The sequence below is a fragment of the Mesoplodon bidens genome (genome assembly GCF_964165515.1).
Source record: "Mesoplodon bidens genome assembly, chromosome: 8".
In the NCBI taxonomy this organism is placed as follows: domain Eukaryota; kingdom Metazoa; phylum Chordata; class Mammalia; order Artiodactyla; family Ziphiidae; genus Mesoplodon; species Mesoplodon bidens.
In genome coordinates, this window is record NC_138165.1 from 111110349 (window position 1) to 111136669 (window position 26321).

Below are 26321 nucleotides of genomic sequence, written 5' to 3' on the forward strand. Positions count from 1 at the left end.
CCTCTCTGAGCAAGTGGTGTCTAAACTTAGGAAAATTTAGGAGTTAGCCAGGTGAAGAAGGAGAAAACTGTTCCCAGACAGAAGGAATACCGTGAATTTTGTCCATGACTGGTCTTCCTCACTCGGGTCTCCTCTCTGTCTGGCGCCCCTCCCACCAGCTCTCTCAGAGCCAGAAGCCTCTTTCAGAAAGGAAACTTGATATTGTCACTCCACCGTTTAAAACCTATCAGTGGGGCTTCTGGAAATAAAATTCTAACTCCTTGGCTCTTGTCCCTGTCCACGAAGTGAACCTCCTCTCTCAGATGGCTCACTCCTCCAGGAGCCCTAACTGACCCTGCCAGAGCGCCTATTACCAACCACACCAGGACGCGAATGGACGTGAGAATAATTTGTATTCAACGAGCTAGAAATTAGAACAATTTGAAACAGATTTTTTAAAGTAAGTACTTTGCAAAAGTGTAAGAGCCTAAACAAGGCATGAAAACCGTAAGACAACAGGAAAGCGCCCACCCATTCCACTGCAGTCTCCCCGGAGCACCCCGGGGGTTGGTGGCTGCACGGCTCACCGCCCGGCCCCGCTCACTCCCGACACTGCGGGCTGTGGGGCGGCCGCTCCTCTGCATCCTGAGCACTGTGATGGGAACACAGCGGGCGCCCCATCCACCGAGGCAGTCAGTACCAGCCTAGCAGCCCCTGCAGGCCACGCTGCGCGGGGATCCTCGCAGCCGCAGGCCTAGACTTAGCACACGGCCAAGCGAATGGAGGTAGAAACACCGCGCAGACCCCCGGCCCTTCGGCGCGCAGGCTCGGAAACTGACTGGGCGACCTCGCCCCCCGGTCGCCGCTGGCCAATCAACGCGGGCCGCTAGATCCATGCCCGCCCCAGACCGCGCCCGCAGCCAATGAGAGAGGCCCGAGAGGCCGGACCCCGAGCCCAGCCCCGGCCGGCGCACTCTGCTGTTCGCTTGTCAGGCTCCAAATAAAGTTCTTCGGGGCTTTGAATTTTTTTTTTAAAGCGCCCTCTGCAGTCTAGGCCGCCGCGAGCGAGAGCGGCCGAGTCCCCGCCCCGCCACTTCCGGTCTCGCCGTCCGGAGCCGGTGCGGCTGTGAGGGGCTGCGTTTCGCCGCCGCCGGCCGGCCGGGCATGGTGTTGGGCGCCGGGCCCGCCTCGCCTGTCTCGGGGTGCCCAGGTGAGGAGCGCGCGGCCATGCGGCGGGCGAGGGGCTGCCGCGGGCTGGAGGGTGGCTCGGCTCCCGCGGCGCCGCTGCACCCGGCGGGCGGGCCGGAGGGCGGGCGGCGCCGGGGCCGCCACAGGCCGTGCGGGTCCTCACGGCCGGGCGTCGGGGGCCTGAGGGCGGGCGGACGCTGCGGCGTGTGGGCCGGGGGGCGCGGGGCTGGGTCCGGGGCGCTGGCCGCGGCCGGGCTCCGGGGGCAGCGCGCCCCGAGCCCGGACCTGTGCCGGGCACACACACGGCCTCGCTTGCGCCCGCCGTCGCGGGGGAGCTGCGAGACGCATTGTCCGGGAGAAAACGCAGCGCCGAGTGGGCCCAAGGTCACCGGCCCGACGTGGCCGGAGGCAACGGGACTCGGACTCGGGCAGCCGGACTCCTGATCGTCTGGGAATCGGGCTAGGCCAGGGGGACGCTGAGGGTGAGGAGGAGCCCGGCTGCCGCCTCGCCAACTTGCCTGCGACTTCCCCACAGCCGGGGGCGACCACGGCTGGTTTGGAGGGTCTTCCCGGGCCAGAGGAGCGGGGAGGACATCTTGGACCGATCCGTACGGCCAAGTCTGGTGTGTAATCTTGGGTGTGGCCCCACCCTCCCTGGGTTTCAGTTCCCTCATCCGTCCCACGAGGGGATCGGGTCCGCCCTTCTGCCTTCCCTCCAGCGCCGGAGTGGGGTCAGGATGGACTGGAGTGGCCGGAGAAGGCTTCTTGGAGGAGAGGTAGGAATCTGGATAGTCATCTGTTATCCTAAGGAAGCAGCAGGGTTAGGTGGTGAAGGGAAGGGAGGGCATTCCAGACCTGAATGTCAGAGTGAGCAGAAGCTTCCAGAAATGAGCGGGGTGTTGTTGAGGAACAGGGAGGAGGCCCACCTACCTTGTGCAGAGGATTCATGGCTGAGTAAGGGGACGAAGGCAGGGGAAGGGCACGGGTGGGGGAGATGTTCAAAGACAGAAATCATCACCAGGCTCAGTGGTGCAGGGCTGGACATACCTGCTGCTCAGGTAGTAGGCAATGCAGGAGGAGGCAGGTTTACTGCTCAGGTAAAAGGGTTGGGCTCCAAAGGTCATCAGTCAGCCAGCCATGGAGCCAGGTGGGAGGTTCCTTGGGCCCTGGCATTCTAAAGGAGAAGGGTGGGGTGTGGACTTTTTTGTGTCCTGATCTGGGCCTCTTTGGCTGGAGAAGTTGGTTGTCCCCTAGTGACCTGCAGTTCCATCTTTTACACTTAGATTGGGACTTGTCCAGGGCAGGAAGAATCGTAAATGAGGAGTTCCTCACCCCGTGAGCTGACTGGCCCCTGCACGGGTGACAGGGCCTGATTTTGCCACTAGAGGCAGGAACACTGAGTCAGTACTGCTCGATGATGAGCCTAGTAAATACGGCACATCAGAATCTTCTTGGAACAGTCTGCAAGCAGGTCCCACCCAGAGGAAGAACTTAAATGGGCCAATTACAACTTGTGGAATTTAGGGACTGAGGGTTCTGTTGCCGAAAATGCTGCCATAGTCAAAGTGTAATTTGCAGTAAAGGGGAAGTTTAGTTTTAAATCACGTCTTCAAGGGGTGAAGCATACTGAAGAAAGAAAAGAGAATTCTGAAGCAAACTGCAGGTGTTCAGCTAACCTGACAGCTTGAATAATTATTTTCGTTCAGATCTCTTTGTATGGAGTTAAATTAACAGCTGTGTAGCATCCCCCAATTAGGCCTTTGGTTTATCCCTAAAGTGGTGTGTGAAAATGATACAGATGATGGAGAAATAGATGGTCATTATATACTTAGATTTCTTAGAATGTTAGGAAACTAAGTTTTGTTTTCTACCGAAAACAGAACAACAGTGTTTTCTTTTATATCTTGCATAGTCAGTGGCCAGTGTATTTTATTAAGGGCCACAAACTTGTTGAAGATTGAAAACCAGGAATCTGACGCTAAATGGAATTGAGTATGGGGCATACTCTGCCCCCAGGGAAGAATTCGGTGTGGGGTAGGAGTATAAGAGAATTAAGCAGAGTCCTCAGACTGCAGCCACACAGAAGAGTGTCTTGGTGTGAGCCTTTCTTTGTATGAGTGAGTCTTGCCAGGACCCTCTGAGCAGCTCCTTCGGTGCGGGTCTGCAGGGAGCTGGGTGCGGACCAGCCATGTGCCCTAGGACTCGCCTTTCTACGGGGCTCTTTATTATGACTGTCCTAGGGTACTGCCTACAGAACTCTCTTTACACACGCTGTGCTTTTATTGCTTGACGTGTTTGTATTACCAAGGTCAGCTAGAGGATAGAAACCAAGGGGGCTTCGTGATAGATGCATATCTTGGCCCACCATCAGGTGACCCCGTCGATGTGGTGAGAGTGATGTGTTCAGGTGTGGGTGCCTGGCAGTGGGCTTGCTGGGGAGGCAGACACTGCTTTGGGATCCAGATCTGCTTGAGGGATTCCTGGCAGGATCGTTTGGGGGCCGCTGAGCAGTGGGGGGCTGGCTCTAGCTGGTGCTGCTGTGTCTGGTAGCCTGTGGGCTGGAGCCTCCACAGGAGCTCCCGACTCCGCCCCTCCCACCCCCCGCCCTCCCTTGTGAGGGCGCTTGGTAAACCGAACCGTTAGTCCCCTGCCCTGGGTGAAGCTGGGAAGATGTGTGTCCGTCGGTGATGGTCCTCTCCATGGGTCCACCTGAGGTAGAGTGGGAATAAAGAAACTAGCGATGGTTTGGTTTCACATTTTTTTTCAATTTTATTGAGGTATAACTGAAGTACACTAAACTGTACATACTTGAACTGTGCAATTTGATCAGTCTTGATGTACGTATGTACCCCTGAAACCATCACCACATTCAGGATAAAAACATTCCCATCATCTACATGAGGGAAACCAGTGTTTCGTGGTGACCTCTTCTAGCAGCTGAGTGGCCTCAGACAACCCAGTTCCTGGGCCCTGGTTGTCCCAGAGTCCACATCCATAAAATAGAGTGGGAGTCAGGGGAGAAGTCCTTCGCAGATTTGAAATTCTAGGAGCTTGTGAGCGCTTATGTGTAATAGAACTATCTCTTGAAGCATTTAGACCAGTGACTCTTTTTTTTTTTTTTTTTTTTTTTTTTGCGGTATGCGGGCCTCTCCCGTTGCGGAGCGCACAGGCTCCGGACGCGCAGACTCAGCCGCCATGGCTCACGGGCCCAGCCGCTCCGTGGCATGTGGGATCTTCCCAGACCGGGTCACGAACCCGTGTCCCCTGCATCGGCAGGCGGACTCCCAACCACTGCGCCACCAGGGAAGTCCAGTGACTCTTTTTAAAAATTATTTATTTATTTGTTCGTTTATTTATTTATTTAGGCTGCATTGGGTCTTCATTGCTGCACGTGGGATTTCTCTAGTTGCGGCGAGCGGGGGCTACTCTTTGCTGTGGTGCACGGGCTTCTCATTGCCGTGGCTTCTCATTGCAGATCACGGGCTCTAGGAGCGCGGGCTTCAGTAGTTGTGGCACGCGGGCTCAGTAGCTGTGGCTCATGGGCTCTAGAGCACAGGTTCGGTATTTGTAGCACATGGGCTTAGTTGCTCTGTGGCATGTGGGATCTTCCCGGACCAGGGCTCGAACCCGTGTCCCCTGCATTGGCAGGTGGATTCTTAACCACTGTGCCACCAGGGAAGTCCCTAGACCAGTGACTCTTAAAGGGATTAGGTGTGTGTGTGTTTGTGCGTAGGTCCTGTACAATTGAGAAGATCACATTCAATATGTTGTTTTCATGGTACAAATAATAGAAAATTAAATCTTACAGCCTTTGTGGGCTGGGGGAATACACAGAAGATGGTGTGAAAAGCTCTGTGAGGGACCTGGGTTTAAATGGTTAAAAATACTGATGGGAGGAGAGTTATTCTTATAGTTTGGCTTTCAGGATCTTGGCTTCAGCCCCTGGCTGGCAGTGCAGAGGCTGCATGATGCCTAGAGTTTCTTGTAAAAGACGTGAACCAGCGGGAGTTCGTCAGAGCTCTGGCAGCCTTCCTCAGAAAGTCCGGAAGCTGAAAGTCCCTGAATGGGTGGACACTGTCAAGCTGGCCAAGCATAAAGGGCTCGCTCCCTACGATGAGAACTGGTTCTACACACGAGCTGCTTCCACAGCACGGCACCTGTACCTCCGGGGTGGCGCCGGGGTTGGTGCCATGACCAAGATCTATGGGGGGCGTCAGAGACATGGCGCCATGCCCAGCCACTTCAGCAGAGGCTCCAAGAGCGTGGCCCGTTGGGTCCTCCAAGCCCTGGAGGGGCTGAAAATGGTGGAAAAGGACCAAGATGGGGGCCACAAACTAACACCTGAGGGACAGAGAAATCTGGACAGAATCGCTGGACAGGTGACAGCTGCCAAGAAGAAGCATCAGAACAAATGATGCTGGGTTAATAAATTGCCTCATTCGTAAAAACAAGCAAACAAGCAAACAAACAAACAAGATCTTGGCTTCAAACTAAAAGTTCTGTGCTTAGGTCATGTTTTTCATCTGGAAGCTTTTAGATCATTTTCTTTTGAAAATGATCAGAGTGGTATTGAAAGGAAATTACATTAAAGCAACAAAGGAAATTATGAAAATATTGAGCTAGTGACCAATTTTTGTCCTCAATCAAAAGAAGTTCCAGGGCTTCCCTGGTGGAGCATTGGTTAAGAATCTGCCTGCCAATGCAGGGGACACGGGTTCGAGCCCTGGTCCAGGAAGATCCACATGGCGCGGGGCAGCTAAGCCCGTGCGCCACAACTACTGACCCTGCACTCTAGCGCCCATGAGCCACAACTACTGAACCCCTGCGCCTAGAGCCTGTGCTCCGCAACAAGGAAAGCCACCACAGTGAGAAGCCCGTGCACCACAATGCAGAGTAGCCCCCCGCTCGCTGCAACTCGAGAAAGCCCACACACAGCAACGAAGACCCAACACAGCCAAAAATAAAAATAAATAAAATTTAAAAATTAACAACAAAAAAAAAGTTCCAGAATTCCTCTCCAACTGGTAAAGCAAGCAGGAAGAGTTAGGAGGCCTGTCAGATGAATGGCGGTTTATGTTAGAAACAGAAGGCAGATTCTAGAGGACAGCTCTATCTGTAAACATTGCTGACATCTTTAGTCCTCTCTCCGAAGCAGTCAGGTGCATCACCTATTTTTGGTCTTTATTATCCTTCCCAGTGAGCTGTCAGTGAGGGAACCTGAAACATAGGTGGGTTGGAAGTAGCCAAGTGAAAAGAATCTAGTTTGGAGCATTAATTATAACTTAATTATGTTGCTATTGCCTAGCAATATAAATACAATGCAACGTAAATAAATGTGAAGATACTTATTAAGGTTCTAGCCACACCTTTATTAAAGGAAGGAGGAAAGAAAGCATTGCCGTGCTCCCTCCTCACCAGAGGTGGACACTCCCTTCAGTCTGTGCTGGGCCAGGCCCTGGGGCCACACCCTCAGGTGCACGGTCCACACAGCAGGGATGGGCAGACTTACCAGTGGACAGCGGTGGGCCTATGTGAGGCCCGTCAGCGGAGGTTGCCCTAGACCATGAGCGCCCAGGAGCATTGCCACTGCTACATCCCAGGGCCTGGTGCCCAGTGAGTGTTAAATGCTTGGCTCTCCCTTGTTAAATTTTCATTCATACTTTAAAACATGAGATTTAGAGAGGCACAGAGATTATCCAAATTCATTATGAAGGAATGCAGTGTTATTAATGTATCTTACATGCTAAATTTTTCTATAACTAAATTATGGGAAAAATATTAAAAACCACCTTACGTCATTGTCTTCGCTGTCCAGTCACTGTCTTAACCTGCTTTTGGCCTTTCAGGATAAAGGTAGCAGTGATGCTGACGCTGGCAAGCAAACTGAAGCGGGATGACGGTCTCAAAGGGTCCCGGGCGTCAGCCACAGCCTCTGACTCCACTCGGCGGGTTTCTGTGAGAGACAGGCTGCTTGTCAAAGGTAATGACCATCCACGTGAGCTGTTTTTCTATCCCATAACAAAATGAAGTCTGGCTGGAGGCTCTTCTGGGATACGAAGCAGCCTGTTGCTGAATAGAAGTACCTCTTTGAAAATATTGTGAAATATAATTGCTCTCACATACAACAGAAGCACTTTGTACTCTGCACACACTATGGGAATGCTGATAGCAAGAAAACGGTATTAAAACTGGTGTGTCTTATACACTTGGGATACTCTCTGTATGGGCTGCCGGGATGCTAGGGGAAGGAGTAAGGTCCTAGGAACCAGCAGACTGACAGCTCTGGTCTCATGCTCTCATTATCCGGCTGGGGTGGGGGTGGGGCTGGGGAGTTGGGGAGGTTCTTCCGTTCTGGACTCCTCAGCACCAGTGTCTGACCTGTAAAGGGAGGGAGTGGAGTTCGGTAATCTCTTAGGATCCTTCTCTCTTTTATTTATTCACAGCCTGAGGACAGTCTTGTGCAAAATTGGTTCTTGTCCCAGAATTAATAATAGAGTGTCCTAGAGCAGTAGTCTTTGGAGAAGGGTTACGTGGTGTGTGTGTGACTATGCGAGTGTTTGTGTGGAACTTTTGCATGTATTCGTTGAACAGATTTACAACTATTGAGCGCAAAGGCAGTTTCCTAGGGTCATGAGGACTACGAAAGATCAGTTTCTGCCTTGAAGGAGCACTCTTTACTTTATGACACGTGTTTACATTTTTTAAGTATAAGGAGCTAGGAAGCACAGAGGGTTAAATGATTTGTTAGAACTGTCTGTTTTCATGTTGTGTTAGGTGGACACGGTGGGGGTGGCTGGCATCTGCATGTCCAGGAACAGATCTGATGGTGGGAGACCTGGCGTTAATGAATGCCCCTTGTTGGGCCTTCTCAGAAGCAAAACACGGCTGCATTTGGGAAGGGGTGGGGACAGGAGATGCCGGGTTCAGGGAGACGTCAGTGGTGTACTCTTCCCTGTTCTCCCTCTGCCCCTGGATCGTGACTGAGCTCTGGCTTTCCCAGCCTGATGGGTGATAGGTTAAAGATGGAGTCAGAATCGTTTTTGACATTTTGGCAAAATACCTTCTGTGTTAGGGAGAGCGTTAGACTGTATTTAGTTGGTTACAACACAGGAAGGTTTACCCTGCGGGGTCTGGGGCTGTGGCCCGGGCTGCAGCCCCTCACTTGGGTGGTCTGATAGGACTGGAGTCTCTTCCCTGGATGCTGGCTCAAGGGTTCCACCTGCAGAGGAAGCCAGGAGCCAAGCAAGCCAGGGAAGGGGTTTGATGCGTGGGTCACAGTCCTTCGAGGGGAGGGTGTTCTGATGCCGGGGAGTTGCGGTGAGGAGGGGGTTTGCAGCTGAGGAGGAGCGGGTGGGAAGCTGGCAAGTAGACGGTGCCATCTTCTTTCCCATGTCCTCGTCATGGCTGACAGCGGCACCTGTCTGCTGAGCACTTGGGGCCAGGCCCTCTGCTGGGTACTGTATAGGGGCAGTTCTTGTTTGACGTTCGCTAAGCCTTGCCAGGTGGGTGGTTCATTTTACAGCTCAAGAACTGAGACTCGGAGGTTCAATAACTTGCCCAGGTCACAGCTTTATTGCAGCAAGACAGCCAGACCCGCATTTTGGGGTAGGGCAGGCACTTGGGGAACAGACTGAGCACGCAGAAACCGAAGGAGCAGAACAGAAGCGTGAGTCCCCAGAAGAGAGAATTCGGGGAGGCACAGAGGCTCCACCACACGCCCTCCTCCTCAGGGATTCCCTGAGAGCTCTCAAATGACTCGGGGCCCTCACGCGGCCCAGGGGAGCCCACTGAGGCCCATGAAGCTGGACTCTGCCCCAGTGCCTAGGACAGGAGATGTCTTTGCCTGGGTTTACAGGACCCAGCTGAGGTCCTTTGATTTTGTGAGGCTTATCAAGGAGAGGTGCAAAACCTCCACAAGAGCCACCTGTTTCCATTCTCTCAGAGACACTGGGGGTTATTAGGTTTCTGGGCCCAGAGCACTTGCAGTTGACGGGCGGTTGTGCAGCAAGGCTCAGTGTAACACGCCCCTTGTGTGGCCTGCTCTCTCCGTCTGCCTCGGGGGTGGCCAGGCCAGTGTGGGCCGGGCTGACTGAGTGGTGAGTAGTTTGGGCTCGTGGCGGAGGGTAGGTGGAGAGGAAGGGTGGGCCTGACCTGAGAGAGGAAGCTGTAACAAGAGTGTAACAGCGTAATAAAGAACGCTCTGATTGCTGGTGATTGTTTGGTCGGCACCTAGAGCGCTCCTTCAGAAGGTGGCAGCGGCCTTCGTTCTGGGGATTTCTGATGGTCCGGTGGGGCCAGGCGGAGTCCACGGCTGTCGTGGGCCTGGAGAGGCACTTGGAGGGGTCGTTATTGTGAGAGTCCCTTCTAGCTGAAACTCCCCTTGGGGACTTTGAGAAAAGTCGGTTATCCGAGTTCAGTGAGATTGCTGCAGTTGGGACTGTCATCTGGGGCTGGGGCTCTGGCTGTGGCTCACGTGAGAATGTCACTCGTGAGGGTCAATGAGTAGTAGAGCAGTGTAGTCATGTGTCTTTGGGGCTCGGTGCCATGGGCTGGGTTCCCGGGAGTGGGGAATTGGGCGTGCGGGGTCGTTATTAAAGGGTATCCTCGGGACTGATGCCTGTGGAGGGTGGTGAAGGGAGCAGGAGCAGGCGTGGCCCTTCACAGCTGTCCCCACTCAGGTGAGATGGTCAGGCCTTCCTGCTCTGCTCGACCAGTCGTCATATGGGTCTGGCCTGAGGTGGGGCTCTGGGCAGCCCACACAGTCCCTGGAAGGGTCGAGAGCGGAAGGCCATCTGCTGAGAGCCCTCGCCGAGAGGGCATCTGGGCCATGCGTCCATCGCCCAGAGGAAAGACCACAGACACTTAGAGGCAAAAATATGTTTTTAGCTGGTCCACTGCCATGCTTGACTGACCATACATGGTGGAGATCTGGCTTGGTGCGGATGGCTGTAAGGTTAACGTGGGAGATCGGAGGTTGACAGGGACACTTGCCCCTAGTGGTGAGGGCCAGTGGTAGCTGCAGAACTGAAGCCCTGTTCTTTTCCTTGGGATAGTGGGCCCAGTTCTGAAGGTGACAGGTGGAGTCAGCTGTCCCTGGAATACTGTGGCCTGCCTCGGAGCAGCTGGCCAGTGTGAGGCGCTACCACACTGGCACCTGGGCCATACCAGCTTTTCATTGGCACCCCTGGGGTCATTCTCAAGGACACCCTCCAGGCTGGAACTGGAGAGATGCTTGCAGCAGCAGTCCCTGGAGGGTCTAGAACGATCAGATGTTTCTGGGCGAGGACTGAGGGCTGCTGTCTGCCCTGAATCCTGGGAGCTGGGGACACTGGGGAGAGAGAGTTTCCGATCTGCGCATTTCCTTTTGGCCCCAGCTCAGGTCTGGGCCTCTCTGGGAGCCATCACCAGTGCTTTCAGCCACAGGGCAGATGGCACTGCTTTTCTGGTGGACCCTTGTGGTTCCGCCGAGTCCATCAATTTCTGAGTCTGATGATGCTCCCCACCTTCCAAAAAAGCCTCTGGGCAGAATGACCTACTTTCTTGTCTGTCTGAAGCTTGGCACTTTTCATATAATGGGAGCATGATTGTGTGTCTCCCTGTCCTTTGACCTGTTCACGTGACAAAGATTTTAGTGCCTGGTGTGTGCCAGCCTCCTGTTAGTGGCCCCTGAGTACCTCAAGGGGCTCCAGGCAGGCTGGCAGGAAGCTTTCGCTAAATGTGGAGATTTGGAATTGAGCTGACTGAGTTCAGGGCCAGGTCTGGAGTTGGGAATGAACCTACAGCCATTGTCCAATCAACCCCTGTGCTCCGTGTGGCTCCTGGTGTTCTCTTGTTTCAGCAGCTGTGGCGGCTCTCCATACTCTGAGCCCACTCTGCAGAGCAGAGAGGCCTGGCTGCCCACCTGCATGGGCTTCCCAGCATTCAAGGTGCAGGTGTCTCCACGAGGTGCCTCACAGGGCCTCCTTTGGGTGAGCACTTCTGTGTCCACATGAGCGGTCTGGTCATGTGGTATAGGAACGGCTCCGGTTCAGGACGCTTCCTGGAAGAATGGGCGAAAGAGAACCATTTATTGTTCTCTAGAGCTTCTCTCTCCATGCCAGGCCCTGCCCAGGACTCTGGAGGTGGGCTCAGGGTTGGCTTGTCATGTTGGCAGGGTATTCAGAGCATTTAGCAGCGTTTGAAGCTGTGGCTGTGTGTTCCAATATGTGTTCTAAAAACGAGGGCAGTGGCCCAAAGAGGAGGAGTCCTGCTAACGTGGAGTAAGGCAGCTGGCCCAAGCCTAACCTTTAAATGCTTGGCTGCAGGGTTAAACACCAGTGAAACTGCTCAGGGAATTTGGTGGCCCTCAGGTGTGCCAGACAGCCCAGGAATGGGGGTGGGCAGGGAGGATCTGTAGAAGACACATGAGGGCTCAAGTCAGCTTTGTCTGTTCATGTTGAAAGTGGGTGATACGAGGCCTTGGGGCTCCATTCCCAGAGACTGCTACGGGGCTGTGCTGGCTTTCGGGGTTACATCCTAGCTTCCCCACAGTGTGGAGGGAGGGGGCAGTGAGTACTCTGGGCCTGCACTCTGCAGTGTGCTGCTAGAAGGCCCTTGGAATGAGTGGAAGGGCTGATGTGGGGCTTGGTGGGACTCTTGGGCAGTAGCCATGCCATCTCTGGGGATAGGATGATGCCGCTGGGGCAAGTGTCTCCCCCATAAGGGCACTGTGCATGGATGCTGGTGGTGCAGAAGAGGTGCTCAAGGCATAAAGACAGACAGGAGGCTAAGAGATAAAGTTCTAGTTCAAGAAATCGAAGAGGTAGTGGTTCAGGTGGAAAGAGGTAATCAAGTCTCATGGGACATAGCTGCCAGCTCTACCTGGGTCAAAGGGCACAGCTGCCCTGCCTGATGTTACCTGATGGGGCTCGGAGCTGGCTCTTGCTAAGAACCATCTGCATCTGTGATTGGCCTTTGTCTTAGTCAGCTCAGGCTACCATAATAAAATACCATAGACTGGGGGGCTTAACCAATACACATTTATTTCTCATGGTTCTGGAGGCTGGGAAGTCCAAGATCAAGGCATCGGCAGATGCAGTTCCTGGTGAGGGCCCTCTTCCTGGCTTGTAAGCACCTGGTGTCTTTTCCCATAAGGGCACGAATCTCATCATGAGGGCCCCACCCTCCTGACCTCATTTGACCCTAATTACCTCCCAAAGGCCCCACCTCATACCATCACATGGTGGGTAGGGGTTTAGGGCTTCAGCATAAGAACTTGGGCGGGGGACACGGTTCAGTCCACAGCACCTTTGGAATGCCTCAGTCCCCAACTGTCTGAGGAGAAAGGCTCCCTGTGTCTCAGGATTTTCACACTGAGAGTACTGCTACCCTGCTGGCAAGTGTGCTTGTTTGTCGAGCATTTCCTGAGCACTCCAAGTGTGCCAAGCTCAGGCCCAGGCACTGGGGTCCCAGGGCTGGGTCAGAATCTACAGCCCCCACCATGAAAAGGGCACAGGTTCGAGTGGCAGGTGGTGCGGAAACAGCTAGAGCGCTGTGTTGTGGGCAGCCTACGGCAGAAGGGAGTGAATACGTGCTGTGTGGGGGCCATTGTGGTAATGGGGTGGATTTTGTAATCTGATATTTCAGGGCAGTCATGCTTCAAGTGGGCTCTGTGGTTTGATCTGTAGTTAGAAAGGAAAAGCATCTAATTTCTCGGAAAGAAGTTGTGCAGCCACTTAATTGTGCGAGGTGCCAGGTGCCTCCCCAAAGGCTGGGCCGGTGAGCCAGAGAGGTGTTAGCATCTTTGGAACAGGCGAGACTTTAGCAGCTTAAAAATATCTGAACTTCTTGTTACCTTCCAGGTGGGGGTAGTGTCCTTTGGGCATTGAGGTTATACACGGAAGGACTGCTGCTCTGCCAAGAGGCCTCTTGAGCATGTAAAGCAAATCACTGGTTTCTTTGGTCATAGTCTACTTGTAGGTGGATTCTGAGGTTATTACTATCGATGTCAATGAATTATTATTTGCCATCAAACTACTTGTCATTTGTGACAACTCCCTGAGAGGAACACTGCGTTGTAGGTCGTTTATCTTCTATACTGGGCTGGACTAAAATGCCAGGCGTCTTTAATGAAATCCTTCTGCCTCCAAGGTCATATTCCTTGCTCACACTGGTTCTTGGACCAGAAGTCTGCAGAGTTCCTGACTGTGGTGGGGGTCATCACTGGCCTAGGTCTGAGGGCTCTCCTCTTTGGAGTTTAATTCTAGACCACAGTGTGAAATTATGGAATCCGTCTGTGTAAATAATTTAGCTTGGCAAAGTAGCCTACAGCAGTTCCTATACCTGGAGGAATAAAACATTCAGAGGCCTAGGCCCCAGCTAGGACTTTTGGGGTAATTGGTCTGGATAGGGTGGGGTGGCAGGGTTTGCTCAGCAGGTGCTAGGTTGTGGGGATGGATACACAGCTCCAAATTTTACTAAAAATCATTGACTTATACACTTAAAGTTGGTCTATTTTATAGTATGTAAATTGTACCTCACCAAAGCTGTTTATTTTAAAAAAAAAAAAAGCAAAAAAATTCCCCAGATGATTGTGTGCAGCCAGGGCGGAGAATCCCTGTCCTACAGTGAGGCGTCCTCTGGCCTAGAGCCTCTCATCCCCACACTAGGTCCCTGTAATGCAGCATCCGGTTCTGTTGCTCGGTCATCACGACACCCTGGTCAGTGCATCCTTGCCCTCCTATGTCCGGGCCTCACCTCTTCCCTGTTCCTTGGCAGTAGACTGTCTTCTCAAATTTTTCACTTCCGTCATGTGGCCCCATTTCACATCCTCTGGGCATGTTTTCTATTTCACTGGGTTTTTGTAACACTGAATGACCAGAGTTCTCATGACAGGAGTCAGGATAGGCCCGCCAGAGAAAACCGGGTTCCAGTGGCCAGCATCAGTCTCTCAAAAGAAGGGTCCTCAAGAAGAGTTTCTTGTGAACTCTTATCAACAAAAAGTTAAGTACTAGTATAATAAATATGTAAATAGTATTCATCTTAAAACCATCTAGATTTAATTATGTGGATAACATTTATTAAAAGTGATTAATACACATGACTCACTTGACAAAAGGTGTGCTTTTTTGATAAAATGCGTGCCCTGTGTGGGCTGTTGGAGAAGAGCCTGGCTCGGACCCCATCCTGGTCGGAGGGCTGGGGTGGGTGGCTTCAGAGTGTGTCTTCACCCCGTGCCCTGCTAGAGTGAAAGGCGAAACTAAAGATCGCCGTGGTCGTTGGAAGTGTGATGCTAGTGAACCTTCCATAGGCTCTTCGTCATTTTGTTTGAAGCGCATATATTCTAGTATAATCCCTAACAGCAGACTGCCAGGGCTGCATCCTGAGCCCCTCCCTCCTCTGCCTCGCCTCACTTGTCTGGATTCCCATCCCGAGCGCCTGGAACCCAGAGCTAATACCTTTAGTGGGCCACCCGTCTCTACCCAGGTTCTCAACTAGCTGATGTCAGAGGCCCGTGCCTTTCCTAAACCCTTAGCCTCAAAATAGCCATCTGCCAGTCTCCCCACTAACGCACTCAGCTTTGCAAACATTGTGGCCTCTCCCTTCCCACCCATTCCCCCCTCGCCACGCCCGCCCTGCACTTGAAGGAGTCATTTGCTTCTTAGTGTTTTGTAGACTGGTTTCGTCTTTCCACTTACCTCCCTGTTGTTTTGAATGCCCTCAGGAGGGTCCAATCCACATCCCATGGCCTTGCCTCAGGCCTCATTCCCCTCGGACCAGTCTCTCCTCTCTACTGAATCATTCCTACTTTTCCTTCTGTCTCTCATCGATGAGTTTCCCTGCTCCTGTCCTCTGCTTTCTGCCAAAGTTCGTTCTTCTCACCAGTCTCTCCCCTTTGTTGGTCTCATGACGTCAGGTGGCATCACTCTGCAGGGCTCCCCAGCCCCCGCCCTGGTCGTGCACCCAGACTTCAACTCCCCCACCCGCCCCCCTCAACTTCCCCAGCCCTAAAAAACAAACAAACAAACACACACACACACACACACACACACACGCACACACGCACGCGCGCGCGCGGCAGAGCCTTCGTCCTCTGCCGTTAGGCACACTGGCTCTCCCCACCTCTGCTGAGTCCTTGTTGCCTCCCAGCACCCACCTCACGGGTCACCTGGCCTCCGCTTTTCCCTTTCTAAAGGTGTCCTCTTGAGGCAAAGCTTAGGGACTTTTGTTCAGAAATCTCCCTGGGCTCCCTATTGCTGCAGAATAAAGTTGAGAATTCTGGGCCCTCCCCATCCTGGCCCTGGTTTTCCACCTTGTTTCCCATTGCTCTGGCTGCACTGCATACCATCTGGTTTCTGTGCTTGTCTGCGTTCTATGCTTCTGCACATTGCTAACTTATCTCCTTGAAATACCCTTTTCCCCACCTCTGTGGGACTGAATTCTACTGGTTCTTTAAAGCCCAGCTTGAAAACCTCCTCCTTCCTTTAGTCTCCACAGCTGGAGAGTCGCCAGAGCACGTTATGTTATGTCAGAGGCACAGACGACTTGCCTGCCCGGTTTCTTATGGGTGCTCCCCCAGACCTCAGCTCGCTAATAGCAGGATTGGTGGGAGCCTTGCAGCTTGTCCTGGCGGAGGGGTGCTGGGCTTGAATGCCGAATGAGTGACTGATAGAAGAGGTCCCAGAGGAGAGCGCTAGGGCTGAGGAATGCAGCTCCCAGGAGGAGGCTTCCTTGGGTATCAGCTTGCCCAGGCTTCCTTGGGTATCAGATGGCAGGGGCAACACACGGGCCCAGCAGGAGGTAGAGAGTTTTCTCTCTCTGGAAAAGTTCTAGCGCAAACTGGGCAAGCCCTCACGGGAAGACAAATCCGGAAAAACTGGAAGAGGCAGAGATATAAATATAAATCAGATTTTGAGGGCAGTAGTTCCACTACTTGGGGGAACAAGATTTTCAAAAACGCTTTAGTGACTGTTTACCTATAGATAATTTCTATGTTAATTTTGAGTAATTTTCATTCATGCTGAAGTAAAATTTCAAGGGCCCTTGACTGCACTTGTTGGCATCCTGCAAGTCACTTTGTATCTTTGAAAGCAACTTCATGGCTTAAAGTCTAAACTTTAGACCAAGTGTAGATTTCTGTTAATTCAGTTTTTTGTTTGTTTGTTTGTTTTCTTCATTGTTCTGGAGGGAATTACCAGTTTAGAGCTGGTGATTTTATGTGGAGCAATTGACTAATATTAACAATAATCTCTTTGTTTCTACAGAGGTTGCAGAACTTGAAGCTAATTTACCTTGTAAGTATAGCATCCCCAAACATTAAATGCTGTAAACTAATTGCATGGAGAAGCTTGTTTTATGTTTTGATAACTTTGCATAGCAAAAAGCCCGTTGTATATGTATGTTAGGAATGAACAGGATGTTTTTCGAGGCTCTGATAAGAAGGAGAATGTAGCACGGCAGTACTTCCTCTCCTTCCTGTTGCAGAGGTGCGTTTGGTTAGGGTTTGTTCCTCTTACACAGCATTCTGTCCCACGTCCTCTTCTGGTGAAAAGGCATGTAAATCAATGGTGGACAGTCCTATTTTTGTTAGTGACAATACCATGTTTTTGGCCCGAAAAGTGCTTATTTGTAATTTATCATTGTGCCCAAGGTAGGACAGCTGTGCTGCCTTGATGTCTCCAGGTCGCCTCACCTTGCTAGGTCCTTCTTGCCCCAGCACACAGGGACTGACTGTGGGCCTCACTCGTGAGCAGGCTCGCTTACCAGCCAGTTAACTCCTGTGATACGTGTCAGTGTTTCTTTTTTTCCCTATCATTGATGCCTTCCCAAGCCATTATACTTTGTAAGACCATCAAAGTCTGAAAGCTTCGACCATTTTAGTATTTTTTGAAATTAGAACTTTTTATCATTATACTTGGTTAAGGCTGAATATATTTATCAATATGAGTGAACTGTTGGGCTTCCCTGGTGGCGCAGTGGTTGAGAGTCCGCCTGCTGATGCGGGGGACACGGGTTCGTGCCCCGGTCCGGGAGGATCCCACATGCCGCGGAGCGGCTGGGCCCGTGAGCTATGGCTGCTGAGCCTGCGTGTCTGGAGCCTGTGCTCCGCAACGGGAGAGGCCACAGCAGTGAGAGGCCCGTGTACCAAAAAAAAAAAAAAATATGAGTGAACTATTTTATACGTGGGTCTCCTAGTCTGGGCGAATGCTTGAGAGAGTTTGATACGGAGGCCATCTGACACAGGGTGAGAGAGGGCCCATCCCAGCCTCCACCTAAAGTTGGAAAGGTAATTGTGGGGTGCAACCCTTAAGTGGTTGTGTAATCAGTGTGTAAGGGTAAGTACATATTGTTCCTTGAAAAATTATTTTTAATATATAGTATTTATGTATGAGTATAGTGGGTTGTGCTATAAAATATATTTTAGTGTAAGTCAAAAATGTCTGGATTTTTGACTTCAAAGTTGCTTGACTTCAAAGTTTTCTTCTAGTCAGAACTAGAAGGAAAGATCTTGGCTTTCTATTAAAAGGTTATCTTTCCACCTACCGAAGTATTTACAAATGATTTGCTTTAAAACGTTCCAGGAAAACAAATAACTGTGTGTGTGGGTAGGACAGACGAAGCAAGATTAGTAGAATACCGAAGCTGGGTGATGGATTCATTATACTGTTCTCCCTCTTTTTTTCTATTCTTTTCAGATTATATAATAATCTAATAAAGTCCAATTAAAAAGGAAAATGAAGTAATCCTTCTATTTTCCACCCCCATCATATCTTCCCCCGGCCCTCCATCTTGAACATATATACACATGCAGACATATAATCAAAGACCATAAAAAACTTCCAACTTACACCCAGTTTATTTTGTCCTTGTATGTTAATCTTACAGAGATAGTTGGTTTGTAACTAATAGAGTATAGTTTAGCGTTATCTAAATGTTTGGTTTAAAAACAATAAAACTGTAATTGGCTTTCAAACCAGGACTTTAACTAAAAACCTTAGGTTTGAAAAAGGCATGTGCCCCATCTTACTTGCCCTTATAGCTAAGATGTCAGATTTTAAAAACTACATGCTATATGCTTCCTTTCTCTTCTTCTCCCTGCCTATTCTCTCAAACTGAGGGGACATGTAAATCAGTTTATACAAGTAAGCCAGGCTTTCCAAAAGTATGCAACTCACTAAAGAGGAAACAAGAAACCACCAAAGAATACATCTTTACTATCTGATTAATAATCTTTCTAAAATATTAAGGCAAACAAAATAACTTGCCATATAGCAGTGCTGCTTAGTAATGATTCAGAACTAGTTCAGGAGCTCTGTTCATGCATGTTTGTAGAGGTTTCTCTGTTTGCAAAAAGTAGAAGACATCTCTTTCAGATGGACGGAGATACTGTGAGAGCCTCAGCCTGTGCTTGCAGAGAGGAAAAGCTAGGTTCTGGAGTTTTAATAAAGCTGCTGCATTGAACTAAAACAAGAAGCTGACTTTTAACCTTTTGTTGTCATTGTTAGAACTTAAGACTTCTTTTTAGCTTTAAAATGTTTGGTTCTTTTTAGAAGTTTTATTGTTATTTTTAATCCATCTCAATAATTTCTTTATTCTTGGTGGGCCAGTCTATATTAGAAGGATTGATTTCTACATCTGTACTTTTATTAAAACAAACAAAGGAGAATATTAGACATTAAAAACAAATGGATGCTGCCAACTTTAATCAATGAAACATTTCCTAAGCCCTTGTCATATGTTTTTGTTACATATATTTCACTAGAAAAATGGTGTTTATCTTTCCAAGTTAAGATTAGGAAAAACGAATGCCATTTAAATTATTCCACACAGTTCAAATGTGTGGTTTGGGTGAAAGCCTTGAACTCTTTGGCCCCTGGTTTCTTTATTTTGAAAACAAGGAAAATGACAATGTAACCTCTGAGACCCTTTCCTGTTCTTCTAGATGGAGTTGCCTTTCACTCTGCAGCGATTTTTCTGAGGGATTAGTCAGAAAAAGAAATCCCACTAACAGTTCTGCATTGTTTTTATGTGTCATCTCTGGCATGTTCATGAAGTAATGAAATGAGGCATGAACTAGTTTTTAATTTGGGAACTAAACTTCCTTCTGTTGATAACCTGTGTGGTCTGGGGCTGGTCACTGAACTTCTCTGGACCTTCATGTCATCTCTCACAATTGATGATGTTGGATTAGGTGGTCTCTAAGGCTGTTTCCAAGGCTAAATTTGAATTGTCCTATTTTTGATGAAAATTCATACCATGTAAAACTAGGCAAATATTTTCATCAGGACTTGTAAGAAATAGCAGACAACCCAAGGAATCTAGCATAATATTTTCCAGGTTTATAAAATACAGACAATTTCTACGTATATTCCCTCCACATTCCTTCAGTATTTATCCCTTGGGTATTTACCCCTCTTCTGCATCGTTTGTCTGAAGGAGGCAGATGTAGGATGTCTTGCCCTGTCTGCACCTCTGCAGTAGCTCTTCTCCAGTGGAACTACTTGGGTCTCCTGATCCAGACCGTTCTGGTGCAGTGCACATACGCTTAGAGTGTTGCTGTCCAAGTCAGCAGAGCATCCTGTCACCAGCAGAACCAAGCTGAACTATCGGTCGGGTTGTGAAGACATTAAAAAAAAAAAAAAAAGAGGGCTTCCCTGGTGGCACAGTGGTTGAGACTCCGCCTGCCGATGCAGGGGATACGGGTTCGTGCCCCAGTCCAGGAAGATCCCACATGCGGCTGGGCCCGTGAGCCATGGCCACTGAGCCTGAGCGTCCGGAGCCTGTTGCTCCACAACGGGAGAGGCCACAACAGTGAGAGGCCCGCGTACTGCAAAAAAAGAAAAAAGAAAAGCCGTGGTCTGGGTGTGAGCTACCTTAGCTGGCACAGTTGGTTTTAACTTCTCTTTGCTGTGGTGGGTACAGATGACTGTGGTGCTGGGTGAACAGACCAGAAGTTTGGCCTGGGCTCTTTTTCTGTTTTTTCTGTGTTTAGTTAGCCTTTACCCACATACATTAATCTCCTTGAGGTATGGTTTCTTCTTTTCAAAGTAAAGTAGCATCATTCTTGAAATTAATGGAAAGATCTCTATTTTTAGGGACCATTTAAAGGGTTAAAGATAACATCCCAATTTGGAACTAACTAATAAAAAACTGTAAGGAGGAAAACACAAAGCAAATATCACTGGTTTGCAACTTCAGCACATTGGCATAATTATTATTAAACAGATAGGGGAAATATACCGGTTTAGTCTGTAGATTCCTCAGCACCGTTAAACTTTCCCATGTGTTTCAAAGTTAGCCTCAACGTAAGGACTGCTGCTAACTGTCAGACCTTCATGACGGCCTGTTTCTTTTGCAGGTACGTGTAAAGTGTATTTTCCTGATCCAAACAAGCTTCATTGCTTTCAGCTAACTGTCACCCCAGGTAATATTCTTACATGTGTAAGTATTAAAGTGATTTTCAAACAGCAAATTCCAAAGGCTTTTGAAATCTATAATATTTGGTTTGATTTGTCCTCCAACTTTTTGAAAGTTATGACGGTAATGACCATTCCATATGAAGACGAGATACATGCTCTAGTCCAATAAAGCATAGGGAAGTGCTCTGAGGCATGTGGCGTGTACCCAGTAACTAGGTGCAGACATTAACGCCCCCAGCGAATGACAACGAAGGCTCCTGGTGTAGGGTGGAGAGTATGAGCTCTGAGGTCATAACTGGATTCAGATCCTGCTCTGCCATTTAGCAACAGTGTGGCCATGGTTAAATTTCTTAATAACTTCTCAGCTGCAGCCTACCCAGCTATACAGAGTGGGGATCAAATAGAACCTATCTCATGGGACCGTTGTGAGGATTAAATAGATAATGGGTGTGAAGCACTTCAGCCCGGCCTGTTACAGGCACCAGGAAGCAAGCAGATTACCAGCTGTCCTTGTTAGCACTGATCAAGTGTCCAAGCTCCAAGTGCTCCGAGCTGGTAGATATTTCTCCTTGGTCACACTGCGCAGCTAGAGGGAGGGCTTGGGTTTTTCCTGGTTACAATGCAGCTCTGGGAGTTGCACGTTTCAACAGTGCAGCCCTCTGGCGTTTATGTTGACAATGGGTGCCATGGTCAGTGGAGCTGCTGTGGGCTGGGTGGTGAAGGAAGAAAGCAGGACAGAGGGAATTAACAAGAGGGGAAAAAGTGTTGTGGAGGAAGTAGAGGGTGTTATTTTATTTGGGGGAGGGAAAGGGAGTGAGAAACCGAGAATAATGAGTCACTAGCTAATTTAATTAAAAAGTGAAAGAATGCAGAATTTCAGTAGGTGGTAATGAACCCACAAATAAGCCCTGGCATTGTCTCCCTGCAGGTAGGATGGTTTTTTTTTCCATGGAATATGTTGTATTATAACAGGAGAAATACCATTTTCAAAATGTGCTTGAAAACTTGAAATAATTCATTTAGTCTGTGTGGTGGTTCTACAGACGACTCTGGGGCGTATCCATAAATTCAGTCTGGTACCATTTCCATTTCTAAGATGAGTGAGTACTAGGGTAGAGATACTAACATCAGATCATCGTTCTCAGAAATGGGCGTTCCACAAGCCTGACCTCGAGAGAGGACTGAAGCTCAGGACTTTTAACTGTGAAGTGATGGAGGTTCTAACCATTCTTTGACCACCTTCATAAACACATTGCAAGTTCTGCCCTTTTTAGTGAGGGATACTGAGCACACTCTGTTACCAGGTGACCAGAGGTCACCATTATGAACGTCAGTTACTATTACTGTTAAGCAATGCAGGGTATTTTCAGAAATTGTGGCAATTAAGATCGGTCTCTGTTAACTAAGTAGTCTCACACTTGGGTGTTTGTAGTAAAAATATTTTCTTCTCTCTGCCTTTTTAGGGCATTTGTGAGAGCTTTGTGATTCTCAGCTATTCGGAGACCTTGTTTGCTTTTGCCAGGCTTATTACTGTCTTACATGAGTGAGTTTGTGTGGAGTCCAACCAACCTCTGGATAAGTCTTTCTTTTTTTTGTTTTTTAACTGAATTTTTTTTACTAAATTACATGGATGTTGTTCTTATTGAGATTATGTCTATGATACCATCTTTGGTATTCTTATTATTCTTGAAACTGCAGCATGATTGTTTGTTACAGTTTTTGTGTTCACTATTCCATCAGGTAAAAAAGGAATTTGTGTTTTGGTGCCTGTAACTGCTTAGTACTTGAGCATTTATATTTGTGGAAGTGCACACATGGAGCTTTGTGTGGTGTGCTCTTTAGGTGCTGTGTGTGTTCCCATATTTTGTGGTGTCAGTGACTCAGAAAGCTGCTGTGGCTCTTGTCCTTTCTTATTAAGCGAAGCGTGGCAGAGATCTGCCAACCCTAAAAACTTGCCCAATATCCTGGTTTTTTAAAAAACTTTTTGGAGTCATGCTCTTCTTAGTTATTAAAGGAAAACTATAGAGATAGGTCTAAGTAGTAAAGTTTTAACAGTATATGGAGCAGATGGTATTGAAACTGGCTCATTTGCAGCCAGTAATACTGGGGCTGAGTCTGAAAACTCAATAATATAGAGATCTAGATATTTAGGTGGTCAGGGTGGAAGAATTGCATCTGCGCTTGAAGCTCAAAGCTCTTCTTTATCTGGCTCCTGGCAAGATAGTTCCTGTTCGTACTTGGTAACATTTTCATAGTTTTGTTTGTTTTTGGAATGTCCCTCATGCTTGGGAATAAATGTACTCTTCAGAGAAAAGATGAAAATGTAATTTGGTGATAGAGGAAAAGAAAAGAAATGAACTTAGAAGAAAAAAATCCCCACATCAACTCACAAAACAAGAAACAATACTAGAAAGTAAAATAAAACAAAACAAAGCAAAAACCTAAAGACTGGCTGAAATACCACCTGAGTCTTCTGTGAAGTTAGAGGGATGATTTGAAAAACTGGGCCAGGTCAGAGTTGCCCAGTTGACTTGTGGAGGTCCCCTCAGCCTGCTCCCACTGTGACATGGTGGCTTGTAGGCAGAGGGGACCATGGACCTTTTTTTTTTTAATTTTAGTTTTTACTTTTTAAATAAATTTTGCTGAGGTATAAAATTACAAACAATAAAATGTACTAACTTGAACTGTAGAGTGTAATAAGTTTTGCAAAATGGATACACATCCCTGTGTAACCTCAATCCCAGTAAACATATTTCCAGCATTCCCAAAGTTCCCTTCTTCCTCTTTGCAGTCAATTCCTCACTCCCTGCTACCCACCCAAAATTGCTTTCTGATTTCTCTTACCATAAATTAGTTTTGTAAGTTCTTGAATTTCATATAAATGGAATCATATTATGTATTCTTATTCTCTGGCTTCTTTCATGTAACATGTTTTTAAATTCATATGTATTGTGGTGGGTAGCAGTATTTGTTGTATGAATATGATGTAATTATTTATTTTCCTATTGATGGGCCTTTGAATTCTTTCCAGCTTTTGGCTATGATGAGTAACACTGCTCTTAGCATTCTCATACCATCCAAAGTTGTTTGGAATATTTTCTTATTAGTCTACTGATGTCTGTGGGATCTGTACTGATGTCCCTGTTTTTATTCCTGATGTTGGTTTATTTGGATCTTCTCTTTTTTTCCTTGATCATGTTAGCTTGAGGCTTATCCAGTTGATCTTTTACAAGAGCAAGTTTTTGTTTTTCTCAGTTGTTTATCCATTTTATTGGTTTCTGCTCTTTCCTTCCTTATACCTTGGGTTTAATTTGCTTTTCTTTTTCTACCTTCCTAAGGTGGAAACTTAGATTGATTTAAAAAAAATTTTTTAAGCAATGTTGATGGAGGTATAAGTTACATTATTTTAGTCAGCATAATGCTTTTGAGTTTCATCTATGTGGTATTTTGTATCTTTTTATTGATGGGCTGTATTCTATTGTATGGGTGTATTCCAGTTTATTTATAACAGGTTATTGATGAACCTTTGTGTTATTTCCACTTCTGGGCCATTGTGAATAAAGCTGCTGTAAACCTTTGTGGGCAGGTCTTCGTTTGCCAATGTTTTTTTATTTCTCCTGGCAGTGCAATTACTAGGTTATGTGATAAGAGTAAGTTTAACTGCATAAAACACTGCCATGCTCTTTTCCAAAACGAAAGTACTATTTTGCATTCCTGCTAGCAATGAATGAGAATTCCAGTTACACTACATTCTTGCCAATAGCTAGTATTATCAGTCTTTTCAATTTTAGCCATTCTGTTAGGCATGTGTCTCATTGTGACTTTAATTTGCATTTCCCTAGTGACTAAAGATGTTGGGCATCATTTCCCAAGCTTGTTTACTCTCTGTATATCTCCTTTGTTCAAGTGTCTATTCAAATATTTTACCCATTTAAAAATTGTATTGCTTGTCTCATTATCGAGTTGTAAGTTTTATATACCTGGTATAAGTTCTTTATTAGATATGGGAGGTTGTCTCTTTGTTTGTTTGTTTGTTTGGTTTTTTTTTTTTTTGCAGTACGCGGGCCTCTCACTGTTGTGGCCTCTCCCGTTGCGGAGCACAGGCTGCGGACGCGCAGGCTCAGCGGCCATGGCTCACGGGCCCAGCCGCTCTGCGGCATGTGGGATCTTCCCGAACCGGGACACGAACCCGCGTCCCCTGCATCGGCAGGTGGACTCTCAACCACTGCGCCACCAGGGAAGCCCTGTTTTTTTGTTTTTTAGTTTTATTTATTTTCGTCTGCGTTGGGTCTCCGTTGCTGCACGTGGGCTTTCTCTAGTTGCGGTGAGCACGGGCTACTCTTCAGTGTGGTGCGCTGGCTTCTCATTGTGGTGACTTGTTGTGGAGCACAGGCTCTAGGCGCGCGGGTTCAGTAGTTGTGGCACACGGGCTTAGTTGCTCCGTGGCACGTGGGATCTTCCCAGACCAGGGATCAAACCTGTGTCCCCTGCATTGGCAGGCGGATTCTTAACCACTGTGCCACCAGGAAAGTCCCTGTGAGAGGTTTTTTTAATGGTTAATAACATCCTTTTTATTATTGTTACATATATTAAAAATTCTGATTAGGGAATTCTATAGCTACATTGTAAATCTTGTATATTTATGTGTATATTCACGTAAGTATGTTTTTAAATGTGTTGATTATTAGATTTGTCATGTTTTCTTAAATTTAACATTTAATTTATAAAAACTCCCTAACTGATGAGCATGATAATAAAAGTGTGCCTTACACTGAGTCATGAAATTTAAATTGTTTTATCTGTTATCCCCATTATGTTTGGTTCTTAGTTATTCTAAGCTTTGTTTCAGAGCTTTGGAGTTATAGAAGGAAAAATTTCTTAGTGTGAAATAAAGTAAGATTCCCAGTTTCTGAGCAAAGAAATATGGTTAGTGAGCCTGAAACACAGGTTTGGTTCCACACGTGAACATTTTGGAACAACACTTAAATAATCATGGACGTGTTAAAAGATACAGAAATGGGTCAGAGCACTGAAGCAGGCCTTTGGCTTGACCACCACCCCAGTCTCATAGTGGTTTGTGTGTATTTTACTGTTACTATGTCACGGTTTCAGACACAGAATGTGTACTCTCATCCCTGGTTCTTTCTAGGTTGATTTTTAGCTTTATATGGATACCCATCATGAGGGACAGACCTTTTCCTGATGGCGTCTTTTCTTGCAAATAATCCTGGAAGTGCAGGTGGCAGTTCTTCCCTCTCATGTATAATAGATACGTGGTGATTTTGCTCTTGAGACAGTCGGTTACCTGCCTTCACATCAGCTAACTTTTGTTAGGGAAACATTCACTGCTCTTTTCCTTGCTGCTCGCAAGAACTGTGTTGAAGCAATATGTCTCTGCTTACTGCCGAGTAGGTGACATGTTGTCCGACGTATACCGTTCTTCCACTGATTTCTGCCCTCTGCCTCGCACGTAAAACTGAGGCAAATTCTCTCTTGGGATGCTCAGGTTTCCAGGAGTGGGTGTGATATTAAATGTCTGACGTACTGTTTTAGAAGCCATTCATTACCACAGTTAAATATATATTCTTATGGTTACCAGTAAAAACGTGTATAATTATATAAAATATTTAAAAATGACACACTGTTTAAATGTTGAGCTTTCGGCATTGTAAAAATTGCCAGCGCTCCTTCATTTTCCTGGACCACCTGCTGGTGCCTTTTATGTAGCAGGCTTGACCTTTATCTTTTTTAAAAATC

General features: G+C 47.9%; 1 protein-coding gene and 1 pseudogene across 4 annotated transcripts in view; both read left to right on the plus strand.

Moving 5' to 3' along the window:
* Positions 1–1053: 1053 nt before the first annotated feature.
* The window catches only part of UBE2F (ubiquitin conjugating enzyme E2 F (putative)), a 55164-nt gene continuing 29896 nt past the window's right edge, over positions 1054–26321 (plus strand). For 2 of the 3 annotated variants that reach the window (XM_081241663.1, XM_081241664.1), the window contains exons 1-4: positions 1054–1189; positions 7014–7147; positions 16410–16439; positions 20504–20569. In XM_081241663.1, coding sequence (XP_081097789.1) covers positions 7030–7147; positions 16410–16439; positions 20504–20569 — 214 coding nt within the window. In that variant the 5' untranslated portion in view covers positions 1054–1189; positions 7014–7029. The remainder of the gene's footprint in view (positions 1190–7013; positions 7148–16409; positions 16440–20503; positions 20570–26321) is intronic. The other variant, XM_081241665.1, reaches the window with a different exon arrangement.
* On the plus strand, positions 3551–5633 carry LOC308621346 (small ribosomal subunit protein eS19-like; annotated as a pseudogene). The gene is made up of 2 exons: positions 3551–3555; positions 5093–5633. The product of its transcript is annotated as a small ribosomal subunit protein eS19-like (transcript).